At 35.4% G+C, this 20,860-nt stretch overlaps 1 protein-coding gene across 2 annotated transcripts in view; it reads left to right on the top strand.

Moving 5' to 3' along the window:
• EPHA6 (EPH receptor A6) overlaps positions 1-20,860 on the top strand; it is a 472,327-nt gene that overhangs the window by 356,797 nt on the left and 94,670 nt on the right. The window contains exons 9-13 of one of the 2 annotated variants that reach the window (XM_065741887.1): positions 1,094-1,192; positions 5,698-5,806; positions 9,193-9,263; positions 12,570-12,695; positions 20,425-20,610. In XM_065741887.1, the coding sequence (XP_065597959.1) occupies positions 1,094-1,192; positions 5,698-5,806; positions 9,193-9,263; positions 12,570-12,695; positions 20,425-20,610 (591 nt within the window). The remainder of the gene's footprint in view (positions 1-1,093; positions 1,193-5,697; positions 5,807-9,192; positions 9,264-12,569; positions 12,696-20,424; positions 20,611-20,860) is intronic. The other variant, XM_065741888.1, reaches the window with a different exon arrangement.

The raw sequence follows: 20,860 nt of genomic DNA, 5'->3' as shown, positions 1-20,860 counted from the left end.
GCCTTCCCATCATCAGGAAAGAAATTTGTATGTGACAGAGAACTAATTGACTTGTGCCAGAAGGGGACAAACCTGCTTGTATGGAGTGTGGGCTACTGCTTGAGCTGAACAAAGTGTGGCAAACGTAAACACATTATGATTTTTAATCCAAAAGCAGTGTAGACTTTTAGATGGCTCAAATAAGTTAGATTAATAATTAAAAAACAAACAAAACAAACAAATAAAAACAAAAATACTAATAGAATACCTGGATATGAGGACTGTAAAAAATTATTTGATCCAAAAAACTCTGTTCTTGTGGAAAGAGACACATAGACATAACATAGACACAGATGGTGATTTTCTTGTACAACTTCACATTCTTCCTTACATTCTTACATCCACAACATTCGCCACTAATTTTTCAGCCTCAAATCGGACCATTTTGGATTTGTAGACAGATAAGTGAAACTTTGAGATCCATTTTTCCAGAATTCCAGATGTGAGTTTGGAATCACTGATTCTGACAGAAGTCTCTTCAGTACTGTTTTAAGCACATACCCTGATTTGTGCCATGTTAGAGAATTTGTCTCTAGGATTTTTAGAAATTCAGAGTTGCCAGTGCAGAATTGAGATTTTTTTTATCAGAATGCTTAACGTTTTCACAGTAGGAAATCCAGTTTCTGAATGAAACCAACAAACAAGACTGCGTGTATCTCCTATTTAGGAACTGCCTTGCTGTATCCATCCCCATGTCTGCTTAGTCCTGCTGTTCATTCAGTAGTAGTCAGCACTGGATACCTCACGGTGTCTCATTTTAATCTTGAAAGGTTTCCTTACTATGTTTTATATTTTCAGCCATTTGGTCTTCTAATAAGAGCTTACCCTATCTGGTTCCCAGAAGCCCCGGAGTCTTTACTTTTTGTCTTTATTTCCTAAACAAGAGCAATTCCTTGCTCACATCTCAAGTTTTTATCACAGGCTTTCCATTCACCTACTGGTCAGGAAGTTAATGTTTCTGGCAACACTTTGAAAGGAAGCTTTTCAAGCCAATGTATGCAAAGAATTAATACGAACTTATACTAGTAATAGTATTTCATTTCACTTTTAAAAGCCCTTTTTAAGATTGCCGTTCCGTTGCCTGCTCCTTTTCCCACATCCCCCCTGAGACTGAAGACCATCAGCTCACAGGAACTGAAGCACTTCTGGAAAGGTAAAAGTAACCTTGTTAGACATTTTGTTTTTCTTTCCTATTCCTATTTTCCTTTAGCTCTGTTGCTTACAGTGACTTGTAAATCCATCTGACAGTCAGTTACTGTCTATTAGAGCTCCAGTTCTCACCATCCATACTTATCTATCTCACAGCTACTCACTATTATCTATCTAGCTGTCTTTCTGTCACTGCTTTATCTTTCACGCTGCTGGAAGGTCTACTGTCTGATAGATGTCAAACTGAAATAATTAAAGCATGTAGCTGAAAGACAGCAGAGATCTATCATTAGGGCTTCCAGACCTTTTATACCAAATATGCAACCTTCTAAATGGTTTTGGAGACGTCTGCTCAAAGAAAAGTGGAAAGCAGAAGTGGAAGATTCTCTGTCTTTTATCCTCTTGCACTGTGAATAAAATTTGTGCACCATTTCTCACAGTCTTCCAAGTGAGGAAGTGAAGAAGTCTCAGATATTTCCCTTTATCCCAGGGAGAAAGGGAAGAGCAAGTCCTCTTTTACACATTTGGGTGTAGTAGTAAGTTGTAACTGAAACTGAAAACAGAAAAACATGTGGGATCAGAACTGTTCTCAGACAGAATTTTCTTCTTGAACAAGGAAACTGGACACATTGTTGAGCAAGGAATCTGGAATGATGCAATTAGGAACTTTAAGAGTCCTTTTAAGCAAATAACCTCCTTAGTAAGTCATGAAGAGTAATGTGACTAAACAGTTTGTTTGGGTAATACAATTTGGGGTAGAAGTATGTATTATGTGTTGTAGTTTTAGAATCAATACACCACTTTGTATTAGTGGTATCTACACCATGCTGAAAAGCTCTGACACCCAAACACCATTGTACTATCTAGTCACCTGCTGGGTAACTCATAAATCCTCCCTTATCTTTGCCTCATGACACTCATTTTTAAAAGTATGTTTTTGTCAAAATGAACTTGTTGAGCAGATGGGCAGAAGGAATGAGGCATAATGCTAGGCATAACAGCCACACAGATAGGCACTAAGCTCCCTCATTCGACATCTCTGAAGCAGAAGCCTGGGATACAAGTCCACCTTTTGCGTCTTGGAGCACCAGCAAGGGAGCCATAGCAAACGCTAACCTTTTTCTTTCCAGGGCTGCTGTGAACTGTTGGAGGTGGACAGATCTGACCTCCCACCTTACACTGCAGCAGGAAGCAGGGACAGGTGTAATGTCAGAAATGGGAACAGGCAGGAGCAAGAGAATTAGGACAAGGGCAGTCAGTTTGCACAAGAGAATAAGGACAAGGACAGTCTGTTGGCAATCATTTTCCCATTGGATCTGCTGGTGGTTTACACCTTCATGTTCCACCAGAGCTTTCTCACCTCATTGCCTGTCAGTGACAGCTATCTAATGGAGTATGCCCCCATAGATCATACAGCTAAGTTCATCCCTGTGATCACAGAGCTAAGAATCCGTGTGCAGTCAGCATGCACTGCAAAGTGTAAAGAAAACAGAAAACTGATTTTAGTTATACAAACTTTGGCCCTGTTTCTTTAATGAATAATATTCTGGAAAAATGACTGTGTGATTGTGATTAAATGCAGCACTGAAATATGTACATGCAAAAAGATAAAATAAGTTGCAGAAACTTGTTTGACTTTGCAGTCATAATTGTTTTTTAAACTTAGTTTTTCTGCCTTGCATAAACAAGAATACTTTTGAGGAAAAATACAGGGACATATATAAATAAGCACAGATGATGGAGAGGAAAAATAACATAAAAATCATGAAATGACAAAAATGAATAAAGAACAAACACAACAAAAACAATGCATGCTAAAGCTCTTACTATTTATAACTTGAATATTACTTTAATTAAGAGAGAAATTGAGAAATGATAAAGGATAGTAAGATCAAGGGATATGCAGAATTTCATCTAGAACAGCAAAAATTGTTCAAAAAATTGTCATTATTAAGTTTTCATTATTAACATATTCTTCTTGCCTGGAGAGTGTTTTGTGGAACCTGTGTGCCAAGATTCTGTATGCGAATATATGTCCCTTTGTAGTTATCTATGTCTTGTCCACTGCACTCTGCCTTCTTTGATTTCTAGAAGGATCACTTGAAGCAAAAATAAGTATTTCCATCATTTTGCCTTACCTGCTTCTGTGACAGTTTTTAATGAATCCACATTTTCCAATTATACTTGTCTGCCATTTGACATTTTTATCTGACAAGTAAATAAAGGTCATCTGGAAGTTTCAGGCTTGAAAGACCCTTTATAATTGTGTGTATGCTGGCATCTCTGCAAGACACTGAAATACACATGCTAGAGCAGAATGGTCATTTTTAAGAGTATGCAATCTCAAAGGTGTATCAGTTAGACACAAAAAGAACTAAGTCAGTGGGGAACTTCTTTCCATTCCTGAACTCGAATGTGGTTTCTGATAGAAAAATTGTATTTTATTAAACTGATAGCTTGTAGTCAGTTTTAGCTAAAACTCCAAGCAGCTTCATCCAGCAGGAGCAATCCAGGACAATAGTATTTTTCATTTCAGTATTTAGGTCCTCTTTAGACAATAGGATCAGTTCCTACATTACACTCAGAACTTGAATTATCTTGAAGTAAGGCCCTGAATTTTTTCCTCTTAATGAAAGTCTGTTGAACAAAATCACAGCTGATTAATCTGATTGTATCTCTTGCTGAGGTCACTATTTTTCTATTTTTTGCACTCCTTTTTCCTATTAAAAAAAAATTGCTTGCAGTTAGTCCTCTCACTTCCATTGTAGAAATGGAAAAGGAAAAAGATACAGTAATTGAAAACCCTCCTTACCCATTACAAGTTCAAACTGTTTGTCTTTACGACATTTAGCATAACCCTTGCTACTCTGAAATGGTATTCAGTGTTTGAGTTGGAGAGCCTACTACTTTTGCATTTTTGTTTGTGTGGCACCATATTATATGTTGAATAGTTTCAATTAAACTAATGCTCTGTGGAGTGTAAGATAATGCAGAGCTACAGTCCATTCCTGTGGTATCACTAGATTCTGTTTTGGAGATTAGCTGTTTAGTGAGTATTTGATAAAGGGTTTTGATACATAATTTATTGGAAGATGTGTGCATTTACTTCGTCTGAGGAGAGTTTACAACCACAGATACTAAATGCTTTATAATTTACTGTCTCTGTGTATCTTCATTAAATTATATGGGCAGACATCTCGTGCTAGAAATTTAACAAGTTGTTTTTGCTGAAAATTGGACATAAATTACTGCTGCTTTTATTTGTTTCACTCTTATTACAAAGCCAGTTTATACTGCTAATTTCTAAGCCACTCACAAATATTATTTCGAAGACAAATGGTTTTCTTGAAAACAGCTTTTTATGAGGCTTTAGGCAGTGATGTGTGGATTGCATTGGCCTTCATCAACTGGAAACTGAGAGAACACAGCCTGCTGAGCTTTCTTTTTTGCAGCAACCTAGGAACTGTAATCATCTTATGCCCAAAGAAAACTGAAGATTTTGTTGGCAAGTTAACAAAGTCAAAGTTGCTTTCTTAATAAATCTAAAATTTATTTTCTTTTCTACATTTACTGCTGTTCTCAGAGGTAACTGTGATTCTGTGGTCCTGTGAAATATATATTCTTCTTTTAGAACAATATTGTGTTTCTTATAGGAAAAGAAAGTAAGAATTAGGTAAATATCATATGGTGAAAAAATAGAAGTTTAACTGTGTTTACTTTAATAACTCTGAAGTCATAAAACAGGATATATGGTTATTTTACTGAGTAGAGGACCAGCTTGACTATGAGCAGGTACTTTATCAGTGTAAATATTTAATGTTATAAAGAAAATGTAGTGAAAAGCTCAAGCCTCTATAGTCAAGCCTCTATAGACAATTTCAAGTGATCTTCTTCTACTTGCTAAATGTCTTACAAAAATAATGGAGAGAAACACATGAAGCATAAAAGAATCTTTTCTTTTTTTCCTACTGTGGCGATGCCACTCCTCAAAGCATATTGAAGATAAAACTATAAATCTACAAGAATAAAAAAAATAGAAACACAGGAGAGTGTGTCAGCCTACACATTACGTGTGCTTTTTCTGCTTGGGATCCTACTTAATCTAGCTCAATACTTCCTACATACGTAACTCTGCTGCTGGCTTCTTTTTATATAGTTAGATGCACATAAGTTTTTAATGACATGCAAGGATATGGTAAAAAAGCAGTATATTTGTTCTATTTTTATGCCCAAAATCTAGTCATACTTAGATCTTAGTAAAATGCTAATGCCTGATCATGCTGGCTCCTCATTTTAGAAACTTATGAAAATATTCCCCACTTCTTCATAGCTGGTACACAGCTAACGGTTTTTCACTTCACAGATACACTCTCATACTATGTCTGGTCGAAGCACCAAGAAAACTACTGCAGAGTAATTGCAACTTTTAGCTAGTTAAATGTTGTCACCCATTATGCACGAATCCCAGGTGCTGGAGCTTTAACCTCTTTCTTTGTGCTTTTCCTTCAGCTTCTGATATGGCTGCAGAGCAGGGACAGATTCTCGTGATTGCCACTGCTGCTGTTGGTGGATTCACTCTCCTGGTCATCCTCACTTTGTTCTTCCTGATCACTGGGAGGTAATTAAAGCTACACTGTACTCATTTGCTCAGGATCTGTGTTATCCAAACCTAAGAATTTATAAAGACTAGCTAGTCATTATGCCACATTTTCAGTGTTTTTTAAAATAAGTCTCTGACCATCTTTCTTCTGGTATGGGCAGAAGGAGACCAAAATTTAAAATACAGTGCAACTGCACCCTCAAATATCTGACATTAGAAGACAAAGAGAAGAAAAGAACACAAAGCACAATATTATATTAATTATAAAATCTCTTCACTGTTAATTGTAAAGCTTTGGAGACTGTGACCTTAGGATTTCTGATGTCTTGGGGCTAGCAATATAGTTTGGTGAAGATACTGGGAGGACAATGTTTTTCTTTTTGCTACATTAAATTTGTAAGCAAAAATATCTTACATAGCTCTAAGATATATTATCTTAATATTACATAATCTTAATTTATCTTAAGATATTATATAAGAATTGAGAAATGAAATCAAACTGAGGAAAACTTTACTCTAGAATATTGGGAAGATTTAGCTTCCTGAAGGTTCTGTTTTGTTGTTTAACATTTTATTGAAGATACTCTTGTAAATCTACATTACAGCAGCACTGTGGCAAGTGAATTCACTGACCTGTACAATTATTATTTTTTATAATGTTGGTGATTTTTATACTTATAAGTCCTCCTTTCTTTTATTACTGTGCTAATTGTCTACCTTTCCTCAACTGATATGTTGGTCAGGATCAAATAAAGACATTGTACTAATTGGTTTAGAAAGCATTTTAGTTTGAGTGGCTGGATGCTGTGGTCAGCTACACACTGAAAGTTCACGGGAATACACAGATTCTTAATGGACTTGCTAAAAGTGCAGGTAGTGATAAGAATACCTGTCCTTGCTGAAGCTCAGGTTCACAGATGTCACAGAGCATCTGGGTTTTTTTTTGTGTGTGTGTGACTTCAGGATTTCATCTCCTTCCTCCAGGAAGCAAAGCAGAATTTAAAATGGTAGACAGTATGTATCCAACTCCTCTGTAAGACATTAGTGGCACCACAATGCTGCCTTGGGTAAAAAAAGCCTTAAAAATTCCTAATATTCTCTAGAGGTATGGGGCCAAGCAGAATGTGTTGGGTTTATATCTCCTTCAGTAAGCTCTGCAGGAAGAACTGTTTGGGATTTGGTCCATCCATACTCTTTTTGCCTCTCTTTTCTTCATATGCACAAAACTGGTGGAAAAGGTTTCACGTGAGGAAGATTCTCCATGGAATTTCCCTCTTACTCAGCTCTCTACTTACTCTTACTCTCTAAAAGAGAGATAAATCTGGGGTTTGGATGGGGTTTTGCACCATTCTTTATCCTGTTTAAGAGTCTGTTCTTTGGAGAAGAGAGTTACTTCTCTGAATCTGCTAATGGTCATTACAGATTGGGTTGATAGGAATAGACAGTGCTGTGTGTTCAGATTTGTAAGTAATTAGCTGTTTTGTTTGCATACCATTACCTCTAATTAGGAAAGGAAGTGATGTCCTACCAGTGCACGTGTTATGTGAATAATAATAAATCTGGTTAAGTCTAGCATTTGATTTAACTGAAGTGGCTCACACTGGAACACATTGTTACCTCAGTCATAGAATCTTATAAAATATTTGTACAATTACTAGAAACACTGACAAACATTAGACTCTTTCAGACAATAGAGTTGTACAGACAGACTTCGTGAGAAAATGATTCTCTGGAAACCTTGAGACCAATTCTTAAAATCCTAGCCTGAACTCTTCCTTAAGAAAACACTCAGTAAACTCAGAAATGAAAAAAAATAATTGAAATGAGTTTCTTTCTGGGTTTATTCCTCCTGTTTGCTAATACTAAGGATATCAGAAATTCTCTTAGCTTTCTAACATCTTACCCAATTGAACTATTTCAATTATGTAAGATGTTAATTCAGTTTGAGGTACTGCTTAAATACAGTGATAAGAATGTACTACATAGAAGACAGAGCAAGAAAATTTTGAATATACTATTTACTGTAGGACTGGTGACAGATTTCTACATGGAATGAGACTAGCACCCTACAGATGTGCTCTGCTTTGCTGGTTAGAATTAGCAATTTGATGAGCTATTGAGTCATAAGGCTGCTGATGAGTCTATTCATCATGGAGAGGCTGGGTTAAATGAGCACCTGTCTCCACAATCCACTGAGTGATTATCAACCAAGAGTAAGCCGGAAGCATGGCTCTCCATTGCAGATAGAAAAATAGTGACTTGAAGGTACAAGGTAGTCAGTCAGACTGGGGTCTTGGCTAAATTCTGGAGAACACTGTAGTAAAACTCAGTGTGATTTATCCTTATCATTACAAAAATTAGTCTTTTCTAGTAATTTTCTAGCTAACTGTAGTAGGAAATGGGGAGCTGGAACTGGAGGAACCCACTGCTGGTTCTCACTGGTATTCTTAGTCAAATTTGGGGGCATTGGGTACTAGGGGGAGTTGTTAGGGTTTAGGAGCTTTTTCTTTGAAGGTTCCTTTGAACAGATGTTCCAAGTATAACACTTTGTGTTCAGTGTTCTTCTTCATAATTGGAAAGCAGTGGTCTCAGCAACTGGTGTACAAGTCAGAGATTTCTACAGAAGCCGAGAATACCATGGTTACTCTTTCCATACCTTGGGGTACATATGTAATTGTGAAAACAACTGACTGTCAGTTATGATAGTGTAAGAAGTTTCTGCCCTTCAGGTGTTCATCATCACCTCTACAGCAACGAATGCATTTGTGAATAATCCTAGTCTTTATCAGTAGTTTGAAAGAACCATTGATATGTGGTGGATGTTCACTTATTTTGCATGTCTCCACAGTTACTATTTACTAGAAATACTATCTATAATTGTAGTTTATTTTATAAGGCTAATTATGTACACAGAAAAGCTGGTCTGCCTGGCAGGTTGAACAGAGCTACGCAGAAGGAAAAATATTGTTTCTAATGGAAAAAGATGTGTATTTTCTCATGAATCCTGTTGAAGTCAAGGAACTTATGAAGAAATTGTATGTTTTTTTGACCCACTGGGTATAAAAGGTATTAGGATAAGATTTGATTTGTTTGAATCAATGTATGCAAACAAGAGTGAGGAAAAACAATAAGCATCAAGATTCTTTCAAACATGAGAATGAAGTATTGCATCAAACTTTAGTATTCGTGTTCTCCATTAATCATCCACCTGATTTATTTTCACTGGTATCCAATCTACTTGTAGTTCTTCACGTTTATTTTTCTCTTTGGTGTCACAACTAAGTTTCTATGGATTCAGAATGCAAAGATTTTGGCTTTTGTAAAAATGCAGAGAAAAGTTAATGTACACTTATTTTTTGCATTACGTCCATTTTAATTGAAACCTCACTTGCTTTTCTTAAAAGATGCCAGTGGTACATAAAGGCCAAAATGAAATCTGAAGAGAAAAGAAGGGCTCATTTGCAAAATGGAAATTGTAAGTAGTTTAACACTGTGTTACGTAAAATATGTATCATATTTTAAATGAAAAGCATTCATGGTTTTCTGTACATCTTTTGCCCTTGATATTTTAAATCTGGCCATTTGCATAGTTACTTATTGTCTGCACCATCAAGACTGTTCTTATTTGTATGTTCTCTAGAACAATATAAAATTCACAAGAGGACTCTTGTGTGTTCTGTTAGTCATATTTGTCAATTTTCCAGGTGAATTTCTGTGAATTCACCACTAGACTGGGCCATGTTGATTATCTGTCTCAAAATTCCACTCCTAGTGACCACGTTTCGTATTTGTATTCGGTATTCTATTAGTGTCTTTTGGGATCTACACTTCCAAACAGACTACGAACAAAACTTCCTTCTCTCACATTCTTTCTTACTGATCAGTACTGTGAAAGAAAAACTCTCGGGGCAGAGCGTTCATTTATTTAGCTTAGTTTAGCTACTTAGTTTAAATTACTAGTCTGATTGTTTATGTTGGAGTTGAATTTTTAAAAAAGGTTTTATTTTTTGTTAGCTTGTAGAAAGAGTATTATAGTTTTATTAATTTTTTATTCATTTGGAAAACATCTCTGGATCTGTCATAATCAAGACAAAAGGTATGTCACGAGAAATAAAATCTTTTTTCATGTAACAAAACTGTATCCAGACAAGTGGCTTCTTCCATCTTGAGAAAGGGCACATTAAGCTATAAAAGATACTTCTTGTATTTGCCATTTGTATCCAAATCTGATCAGAAAGGGCAAAAGAACAAAACTTTCCTGCTGTGGAGTATGATGTATGCCTCTGGAGGCCATGACTGAATTTGAGAAAAGCCTCAGTGTCTTTCATGCCAGGACAAATGATGACCCTATTTCATACTGACACAAAGCTTCAGCTTACGAGGCTTCTCATTCCTTTGCAGTTATCCAAACATCAGACTTGAGGGAGCATTTCCCAGATCATGTGCTCCGTAGAAAAAAGGATGAAGAGGAACTACTGTGAGTTACTCCAGTAGCTAAAACTGTGTGGCCAACAATATTCCTTCCTTTACAATGGAGCAATTAGTGCTTCCACCAGAAGTGCAGTTTTCACACTAGTAGCAATTCTTGCCTGACTGTGGGCTATTTATTGATTTGGTATCCAGCATCTTAACCTGAAACAATTTAGGGGCTGCACAGTTTCTACTTGGATCAGTATAAGTATGACCTTTTCTAAAAGGGCTGAAGCTTTTTAAAAGAAATTCTACGTAAAATTTACACTGGTTAACATTGCTTGTTCCTGCTACCAGCTTAGTCATATCCATGCTTTGCCTCCTCTGCACACCATCATGTGTTTATCCATCCTCTCTCCTTTGGGAGCTGTTTATGACTCAGAGGAAGATTTCAGGAAATGTGCTCTTTGAAGGAAGTTAGGTAAAAAGGGTCCATGACCCAGCTGATAATGTGAAATCCCATGATGTCTGGTGCGCTTCACATTTCGCTATGGTACATGTCCTCTTATCTGCCCTGGCTCAAATGAATATTGCTGGTGATTTGTTGAAGCCCATCCATGTTCATATGCCCTCAACTAGGTGTCATCTAACGCATTTAGACTTATCAGAAAATGAAATTATTTAGACTCATCTACTAAGTGAAAAGAGGAAAAAGACTATGTAGTACTTAATTCTTTTTGAAGAGGTTCTCTGGACCCAGCTGCAATCCCTGCGAAGTTGATGCAGTGTCTACATCAATGTCTGTTAATGAATTGAAAGTTTTCCAGATCTTAATCACCACATGGCAGGAGCCTAAAAAATTTCTGATCCAGATAGTCCAAAAGAAACAACAGAAGTTCTTGGACATGCTACATTCAAGAGCACAAGGGATTTTAGACATGCCAGAAAATGATGGCTTGCTGGAACCTACCAAAGCAATCTGGCACTAACTCACTGTTGCAGCAGCCATCTCCTAGGAAGCAGACAGAAATGATTAAAGCTTTGTTAATGGATCTCGGTATTTTTGTTCTCATCTTGCACCTGGCTTGCTGGTTGTGCAAACTGATCATCATAGAAAAAAGCAGTACAGTCCTCCAGGACCCATTCGGAGAGAAGAGAATCTCAAAGACTGGACCTGTTTGGCAAAATGAATGTTTATCTGTCCACCAGTAAAAGACAGAAGTAAATTAACAAGCTGTTTTCCAAATAAAGGACGGATAGTCTTAATTGTCCAAGAAGTAACAAACAGGAATTTAAACCGCTTCGCAATAATCACTGTCAGTGTTGAGGATCTGCTTTTCCCCATATCTTTGAGCCTTCACTTGGTTTCTATGTAGACACCCTTCCAAGTGAGCAGCAGTCTGCATTTTCTAAGATTATAGAAATCCCAATTTACCAACTGTATTTGAAAAATTTCTTCAGGATGTAAGCTAAGTGCAAAGACAACAAAGTGTTTCTTCAAACTAAACTATTAAATGGCAATTTGAAAGGTAATACAATTTTAAAAATTCATTTTGTCTTACCTGAAATAGCATTTTCCTCAAAACTTAGATATGGCTACTATTTAACTTTTTTTCTTGGGAGGTGCTCATGTTCAGCTGCAGCAGAGACAAAACTGCACCAGAGTTTGATATTATTTTATCAGTTGAGATCCAAAAGCACAGTTTTCTAAAGGCCTTTGACTTTTTGTTCCTGTGGCACCTAAGTAACTGGCAAACATGTTAGTAACTAGAAAACAATGATATATGGCATTCAGAGAACCTAATACCTATATTTTCTGTGGGTTTTACTCTAACATCTGTTGTCAGATACCACTGAAAGCTAAAATGAAGACTGATAGAACAATGCATTCCAACAGTTCTGAAGACATATCCATGCTTTCACTCACTTAGACTGTATCAGGGCACTACAAAAGGGTCCAGCAGAACATTACTCATATTTTCATCTGTAATTTTGAACACTTCTGACCGTGTCAGATTGGCACAAGTTTGTCTTCTACCTCAGAAGGTAAACTATAATGTCTTACAATCGTCAATTGAAAAAAAAAGAAAAAAAGAAACCAACCACTTGAAGGATGAATAAGGGTAAAAAGAAATATGTAAGTCTATGTTTAGTCTTTGAAGACCTAGTGCTTCCAGAAAGTGGGAATAACTACTATGTATTCTACACTTTGTTTCTTTTAATCAGTAGTAGATGTTGGAGTCATCCTTTGTTAGGTTCTGACAATATAAAAATGATATGTATGCATATTAATTAAAAAAAAAAGAAGTATTGAGATAGTATGTGAGTATCAAAGAATTGTTGACTCTTAGCATTCTCTCTGTTTTTTCAGTACGTTTCCCAGGAATCAAAACATATATTGATCCAGACACATATGAAGACCCATCTCTTGCTGTCCATGAATTTGCAAAGGAGATAGATCCTTCAAGAATTCGTATTGAGAGAGTTATTGGGGCAGGTAAAAGCATACACACTCAAAAGATATGCATGAAAAGCCTTTTTTTCTGAAGTTACCATGATGATGCAAGTAATTTTTTTGTACTAAGAGTAGAACAAATGTGGGCATACTTCACTGATTAGACCAGTTTACTCTCAAGTGTCACTCAGCTTCTGATCTAAAGATAGAGCAGCAGTTTTCCTGCCCTACTGCTGCTAAGGATCTCTATGTGCCTGTTCTCTCAGATATTTCAACAAGCTTGTGGAATTTTCATACCCAGACTTTCTAAATAGATTGGAAACCAATGAGAAATGTAAGATATTATAGATTTAGTGTAAGTACTACTGTGCTTATCTGTTTAGAAAAGAAAAACCAAGAAGATGTATGTAATCAAACATTATCCATATATATTCTCTCAGAGTTTAATAGTCAGTGGTTTGGGGCTTCCAGAAAGTGCCTAATTGAGCTATCCTCAAAGAACTGTTATACTCCTTCTGAACCTGTCTGTTGTTCTGCCTCCACAGTGCTACGAGTATGAGTTTTATGCACCATGAAAATATAGTAATTCTTACTTGATTTGAATTTGCTGTGTGGTAGGCCCTAAAGATATGTTTGGCACAGTTATTGGATTTCCTTACAGATAACAAAAACTTGTAAAGAGTTGAGTCTTGCAAAACTATTTCTTTTAATGTGGGCTCTGAAACTCTAGGACATGTGGCATGTCATTACTGACCAAGTACTGAGATTGTTTACTCTGTTTTACTTTGTTGTTTATTGAGAACCTAGAGAGTCTCAGAAAGGTTCTTAAGGGTTTATAGAGCTAGTAGATCTCAATGCATGCCTTCTGACCAACAGGTCACCCTTCAGAATGCTCACCACCATTTCTCGCTGTTAGAATAAATCAAAATAGAAGAGATTGACCGGGTGAATCTGGAGTTTTCTGTCATGCTTACATCCTTAGTGTTGCTGCCTGCACACTGTCAGTGATGAGAAACTTTAATCTATATTGAGCTACAACAAGAAGAGAAGGTGGGAGAGCTGAGGATCTGTGTCAGTAATTTCGATGATCACAGCAACAGAATAAAATTCTGAGCTCCAATTCCAACTCTGATACTTCATTTCTGCTTGTGAAAGGCAGAAATAAACTCTATACCTGTCTACAATTTATAAAATATGGTTATTTCTCTCCATCACCACAATAATGTTAGGAATGACTGAGATTTTGTAAATTGATGTCTTAAAGAGACTTACAATACTAACTACAAAAATTCTAGTAAGAATCAATATGCTCCATATTCCAGTGTCCATCTTTGAGCTATCTGTTCTTGGCCATCTTTAACAATATTGTTTTTTCCTTACTATATTAGTTCCAGTGTAAAAACACCATTTGTTGGTTTGTTTTGTTTTTTTTTAACTTATTCTAATTTTAGTGCTATGAAGAAAAAAAAACAACAATACAGCAGGCAGCTAAATTCGATTACACCATGTGGAAGAGTATCAGTGATTAAAAAAACCCAAAAACATTAAAGACTGTAATTTTGTAATTTGTTCATAGTGAGCCTGTCACAGAACTGCTAACTGGTATTGTCAGGAAAATTATGATCAAGATCTTCTCTTTTTCCATTGCTTCATATATGTTAGACACTTAAGAAAAGAGAGGTATTTTTCAGTTGAGGTCCCTCATTTAATGGTACATTACTACACTGATAGCAAACCATGCTGCTAAAGGTGTTTTATGCCATAGGAAATGTCATGCAAATAAATGCAAATAATATAATAAACATAAAAACCGGTCTGTTAACAAGCAGAGAAGAGAAGGTATTGACTTGAAAGTAAGAGAAAAATCTGTTTCACCCTGAAGTCCATGTAGTGAGAGTACTACAAAGTATACCTGATTGCTTAAGCGGGATAATGTGTAGCTGGCACTGTGCGCCATATGAGTTATTAGCTTGAAAAAGCCCTTAGAGGACTGACTTTTGCAGAAAACATTCTATTTCATTTCTTTTGTTTCTTCCTTTTTCAGACATACTACAGATATTGATTACAAAGCATATTGAAGTACCTTCAGCATTGGATGGCTGCTGATTTCAAAAGAGAATATGACAGAAAAGGGTTGGGCTTATTGATTTTCATTCAGATGAAAAGTGTGTCCTTATTCTCAAGTTAATTCATTTATGAAAATTCCTTATTCAGCTTCTCTCTCCCTCCTGTTGTATGTCCAGGAGTGAATTTTTGCTTGCTTTGGTATATTTTATTTATTTTTTTATCTTATAAAATTCTGTACAATCTGCAATCTTCAAAGACAGTTGCCTAGTAGGACTTGCAATCTATTTCAAATGAAATTTAAACCTAGTTTCATGCAGGCAAGATACAGGTTTTATATTGTTCCTGAGGCAGGGAGAGTACAAATTCTCATAGAGTTCTTGGATAGCTGCTAGGGGACATAACATATTGTATTTCACAGCAGTCATGAAGATTCCTTTATGCCTTCTCTCTGCTTCTTTACCAAACTTTGCAACCATATGTAAAATAGGCTTCTCATCCCAGCAGAATTACTTCTAAAAGATTTTTACAATTTTCAAATGAAGACAGTTATTAGAACAGCGATTTTTCATCAACTTATTTTGATTAATATTTTTATTGTGAATTGCTGTAAGTTTTTTAAAACAAAAAGTTTTTCCATTTTAGAACTAAAAACTTCAATTTTGCAAAATATCAGATTAGAACATGGCAAATATTCAATTTTTTTCATAGTTTTTTTGGACAAAACTTTTTGTAACTGATCTTTTCCTGACACTATTTTCAAGTTTGCTTTCTTAATAGAAAAATTAATGTCCAAAAGCCCTTGACAATTCACTACTTGCATTGCAGATGGCTTTGACACTCAAGGCAACGTCTTTCACTGCTTCATTTTTAAACTTGCCCACCTCTGTACCTTTTTATCTTTTAAAGTAATTGGTAATTATGATCTTGGATGATATGATTTGGAAATTTACATAATATTATTATCTACCGAATTTTCTGTGGCAAATATCTGAGAGTAACACCATCAAATCAGAAGTAGTATTTTGAACAAAAACTACTGATTCTCTCACTTCTGATTACAGCACGGTAAAATTTTGAAATCTAACACATTTACTTATCCCAGATATATATACACTGTAAATTTGATAAAACAGTTTCCTATTTTTTTTTTGTCATATGTTTTGGTCTCCTTCTGCTTAGCCTTACAAAATGTAAGACACCCCTATCTGTATTTACCTAATTACCCTTGTTCTAGGGATACATCTGAATGCTTCACAAGACACTGAGATTTATTTGAAATCATATATTAGCAATGTTATAGAATTTGGTCTGTTTCTTTGGTGCCGGACACTGGTAACGTAATACTAATACTAAGTTACATGAAAAAAAAAACCAAGTATCTGAAATTCTTGCTTACTCGTAGTCTGTTCCACATTGTGCTGTTTTTCTGTAAGACGTTAAAAGCTGAGTCAGAGTAGGTGGTATCAAATGGCCACACTGAAAAAGTAGTGAGATATTCAAGCAGTGACAACAGATTGGAAAACAGCCTTTCATAGTTATAAAGATCAGGATGATACTTGGCCTACAACTATCAGACGTAATAGCCAAAAGAGACAGATAATATATTTGCATTTAATTGTAGATTTACTAAACATTCCTATTCCAAGCTCATATTGTTAGGCATATTTTAATAGCAAATGTGAAGCAGCAACAGGTCTAGAAATGCTACTGAGCCCATGAGACTTCTCATTTTGAGAAAAAAATCAATTGATCTCTTGCTAAAATACTTTCAAGTAATCCTAGTGGATGTTTACTGAGCTGATATTTTTAAACGCAACCACTACATTCCATGGTTGCAGTTCATTGAACATTTTACTTCAGTTCTAGTCTTCCCCTCTGACATGCTTTCAGTATTGCAGTACATTTACAAACTCTTCAAATTACTGTCCTTCCTTCTGGTACTTTGGTGTAAATAAAGCAATTAAAATATAAGCCTTGCAAAATCTTTTCTAAAGTGTTCACCATTTGTCACAGAAGAGTATGACAATCTGCATTCAAGTAACAAAAACTGCATCTAAATCCAGACTGAAACTGGATTATCTAGTCAGGCTCCCCATTATCCCATTCACCACTACCTTACATCTGGATTATCTGAAAAACAAAAACACTATTTTGTAGACCTTCTGATTGAATGAAAGATCACCCAGGTTAATAGTTGTTAATCATCTTTTTTGTTAGTCCTTGAATAACTTATGTTGATATCCTGGTTCAAGCAGGAGGGTAAAAGCAGCAGTGGAAACAGCCAAAGTGGCATTTGCAATTTGATCAAATATTTATTATAATTGTAAGCGGATTACAATAACAAAGGCAAAACAGAACTTATTTGCTACTGAGTAGTCTATTGCAACTGTTTGAGGATAATACTATCAAATCACAAGTAGTGTTCTGAAATAAAGTTAAGGGTTATATCATTCCTGATTAGGAAATTGTAAAAAGTTAAAATCAATCCCTTCCACTTTAACTAAGTGGAGGTAAATCTAGCGTTGGCTAAGTTTACTAAGTACTTAGTAAACACTTAGTGAACACTTATAAATGTGCTTAGCTTACATTTCTCATGGTGATATCAACCAAACAAGTGTTACTGAAGTCTACAATCTAGCAATAGTTGCTGTTCAAATTGTCAAGCTTATTAATCAATTCCCTTTTATTATATCAGCTACTTACAGCTAAACTCTAATGTTGTTTAATTTCATAATGCACATTATTGGTTTCAAAACACTTGGTAAGGTTTTTTGATCTTTAGTATTAAATATTCCATTATATTCCCAATTCCCACAGTTTGCTCTTCTGTAGCAAAGTTTGCCCTTCTGTAGATTTTCATAGATTTTTAAGATTCCCATTCAGCCTGTCTTTGTATTGAGCTCATTGCACCTACTAACATGTTGTGGCATCCTTTGGTTTTCACTTGTATGTGAGATGCGCTTTTTTTTGCTCCAGACTTCTTGCTCTTAAGCTTAAAGCTTCAGCCACTCTTCTTAACAGGAGTTCCCAGACATTCTTTGTCAAGACTTTTATTAAAGTAGCACTCATCCTTGTATTTTCTTTATTCTTTTTTCCAAAGGTCTAATGACTAAAAGTATGGCAAATGACTTGAGCTGTATTTGGTGTGATAACCTTTCAGTTCTATCAACAGTGATTATGTGTTGTGAGATATTTGTTTAGATCTCATGTAGTAATACAAGAATGCATATCAGGCTTTAAAATAGACTGACTGTTCTTGTTTCACTTTAAATAACAGGTATTTTATTACCAGGTGAGAAAAAAAAAGTGTGGCTTCCGTAAGGCAAGTTCCTGGAGTGCTCAATTAGCTTCTTTTTGCACAACTTACAATAAGACATATCAATTCCATACCTTTAAAACATATTATTTATATATCATTAAAAATGAACAATTAACTCTGTTCTTTTCTCTAGTTATCAACAGCTTTTTCTGTAGAACAAGGAATAATGTCATCAAGAAAGATGTCACTTCATTGACATCTGGCTCTTACCTTCTATTTATTACACATATACCTTTACCATTGCAGAATCAGCATTTGTCTTTATTATCTTCACAAAATCACAGAATCATAGGGATGGAAGGGACCTTTGGTGATCGTAGAGTCCAACCCCCAGATAAAGCAATGCTCTACAGCAGGTCACACAGGAAAGAAAACAGGAGGGTCTTGAATATCTAGAGAAGACTCCACCACCTTTCTGGGCAGCCTGCTCCATGGCTTTGTGGCCCTCACACACAAAGAAGTTTTCCTCATGTTCAGATGGAAATTTCTATGTTTCTATTTCTGCCCATTCCCTCTTCTTCTGTTGCTGTGAATCTATGATTCTGTCTCATTCAGAACATTCAGGATTCATGATTTTGTTTTATGGTAGGATTTTGGAAGTCCAAGTTATCTTCTATTTTTTCAATGGTCACATTCAGTCAAATTGAGTTTAAGCAGAGCTTTCTAAAAAATAAGGAAGATCAATATCTATGAAATTCCCTAGCCAATTTCCCCTTTCATCAGGATTTCCAGCACATAAGTCTTATGACATTAGTTTTGTATACTTCATGTATCTTCAGGAAACACAAACTTATATTTATTTTCAAAAATTAGGTAAACAGAAAAGAAATAGTTTGGTAGAAAGAAGACCTAGGAGACTTGGCTCTGTTAGAATATGCAAATTTATTCAAAGGTTATGTTCAGCATTTGTTAATTACACTCTTGCACTTGTGTGATGTCTCTGTTTTGAAGCAAAAGACAAACCATGAAATTGCTTTTTTTTAAATCCCTCACTCTTCCTGAAATCTAATTGAATAAGAAAACCTTGTTTTATTTTGTAATGACAGTGACAGAGCCTAATAAAATACAGACTGTACGACAATATCCATTCTAATCCGATAATATCAGAGAGTTATAATTTTCTGAAGTGAGACTTCCATCCCTCAGTCCTTTCTCTTCTGTATTTGGCTTATATCTAATCACACTCTTACAGGACAGATCTCTCTTATTTTTCTTTCATTCAGTAGTTAAACTTTAAGGAAAACTATTTTCCCACTCAATGGAGTTTATAACAAATTATAGCCTACAGATAAATGTAGGTCTTTTTATGACTTTTGTTTGTTTGTTTTTTATCAATTCTGATTTCAAAATGGCTGGGGTATCAAATTTGATTTTGCTATGGAAATAGCCTGCACTGATAAGTGCTTTGACATATTTTTAAAACATTACTTTTGATTTATTGAATTATGACCCATTGAAACCTGACCTGCAGACATCCAGAGGATATATGATATGGAATTTAATTAACTTTTGAGTCACTCCAAGATCAAAGTAAAGTTGTGACTTCCATACAGACTTAACTAGTAAATGTGCAAAGGGAATAAAGAAGATGTGCTTTCTTCAAAGACCCTTTCATACACAGAACATCAGTTGAAGCAAGCTTTGGTATTCCTCTCATTACACAACAGAGTCCTGATTTGCTGAAACTGTTGGCATTCGACTTGTCCAAACAGTGACATAGGTAATTAGTTCCATGTAGGCAATAAAGACATTTAAATAACTCATATGGAAGTGCTCTTCGGGGCATAAGGGCAGTAAGTACATTTTTAAATGCTTTCTACAACTGAAAGATTGTCAGATATTCTGATATTCTCATGGCATTTCTATTCATATAGGTGTTAATGTCACACCCCTCTTAAATATCTACAGAAAGATATTTTGTCATCATGAGAATTTAAGTCTAAGCTTCATTTCATCATTTCCTCATTATTTCCTCATAGGTTCCTTTAGATCAAAAAGACTTTGATATCAAAGTTCAGTTTCTATGTGTCAGTAAAGCAGGATAAACTATATGATGGAAAGCAGATGTTTAGTCTGCTTTAGTGCCCATGATCTTGCAGTAGCAGCACCAAAGAAGATTGTCACTCATGAGCTTGAATATACTATCCATTATTTTTCACTGATAATACTCTCTAGTTTTATGGACTGTGTGAGTCTTGTGGGTTTTTTTGTTTGTTTGTTTGTTGAATTCTAGATTTACTGATATTTACAAACAACACAGAGCTATTAAAAAGACAATTTTAAAGACAGCCATTGAAGGTTAATTTGAAAAATTAGTTGTTTATGTTCGTTAGTACAAACTGTTCCTCAGGCATTGTGAATGAACTAACATTTTTTGTATTTAAGGTGAATTTGGGGAAGTATGCAGTGGGCGCCTGAAGACGCCAGGAAAAAGAGAGATACCTGTTGCAATTAAGACTCTAAAAGGTGGCTATGTGGACAGACAAAGAAGAGATTTCCTGAGAGAAGCTAGTATAATGGGTCAATTTGATCATCCAAATATAATTCGTCTTGAAGGAGTTGTTACAAAAAGTAAGTTACTATTAGCTTTTTCTTATTTTTCCCATTCTATGCTTCCTAGTATCAATATTAAAAACTGTACATTCGATATAGATTGCAGTCTTCAGAAATAAAGGAAATCCTGGTGACTTCAGGTACTGCAGAGTTTGAAAGCACAGTGAGAAATGTGCAGCCTATCTATTTTTGATTAGAAATATGTTGGTTATTTCTTTTGGCTTGGTTTGATTTTTTAACTAAAAATCCTCTTCATTCAAATAAAATT

The sequence above is a fragment of the Cyrtonyx montezumae genome, unplaced genomic scaffold, assembly GCF_038088225.1.
Source record: "Cyrtonyx montezumae isolate F1298 unplaced genomic scaffold, pur_monq_1.0 scaffold_3, whole genome shotgun sequence".
In the NCBI taxonomy this organism is placed as follows: Eukaryota; Metazoa; Chordata; class Aves; order Galliformes; family Odontophoridae; genus Cyrtonyx; species Cyrtonyx montezumae.
This window is presented reverse-complemented; position numbering and strand designations above follow the sequence as displayed.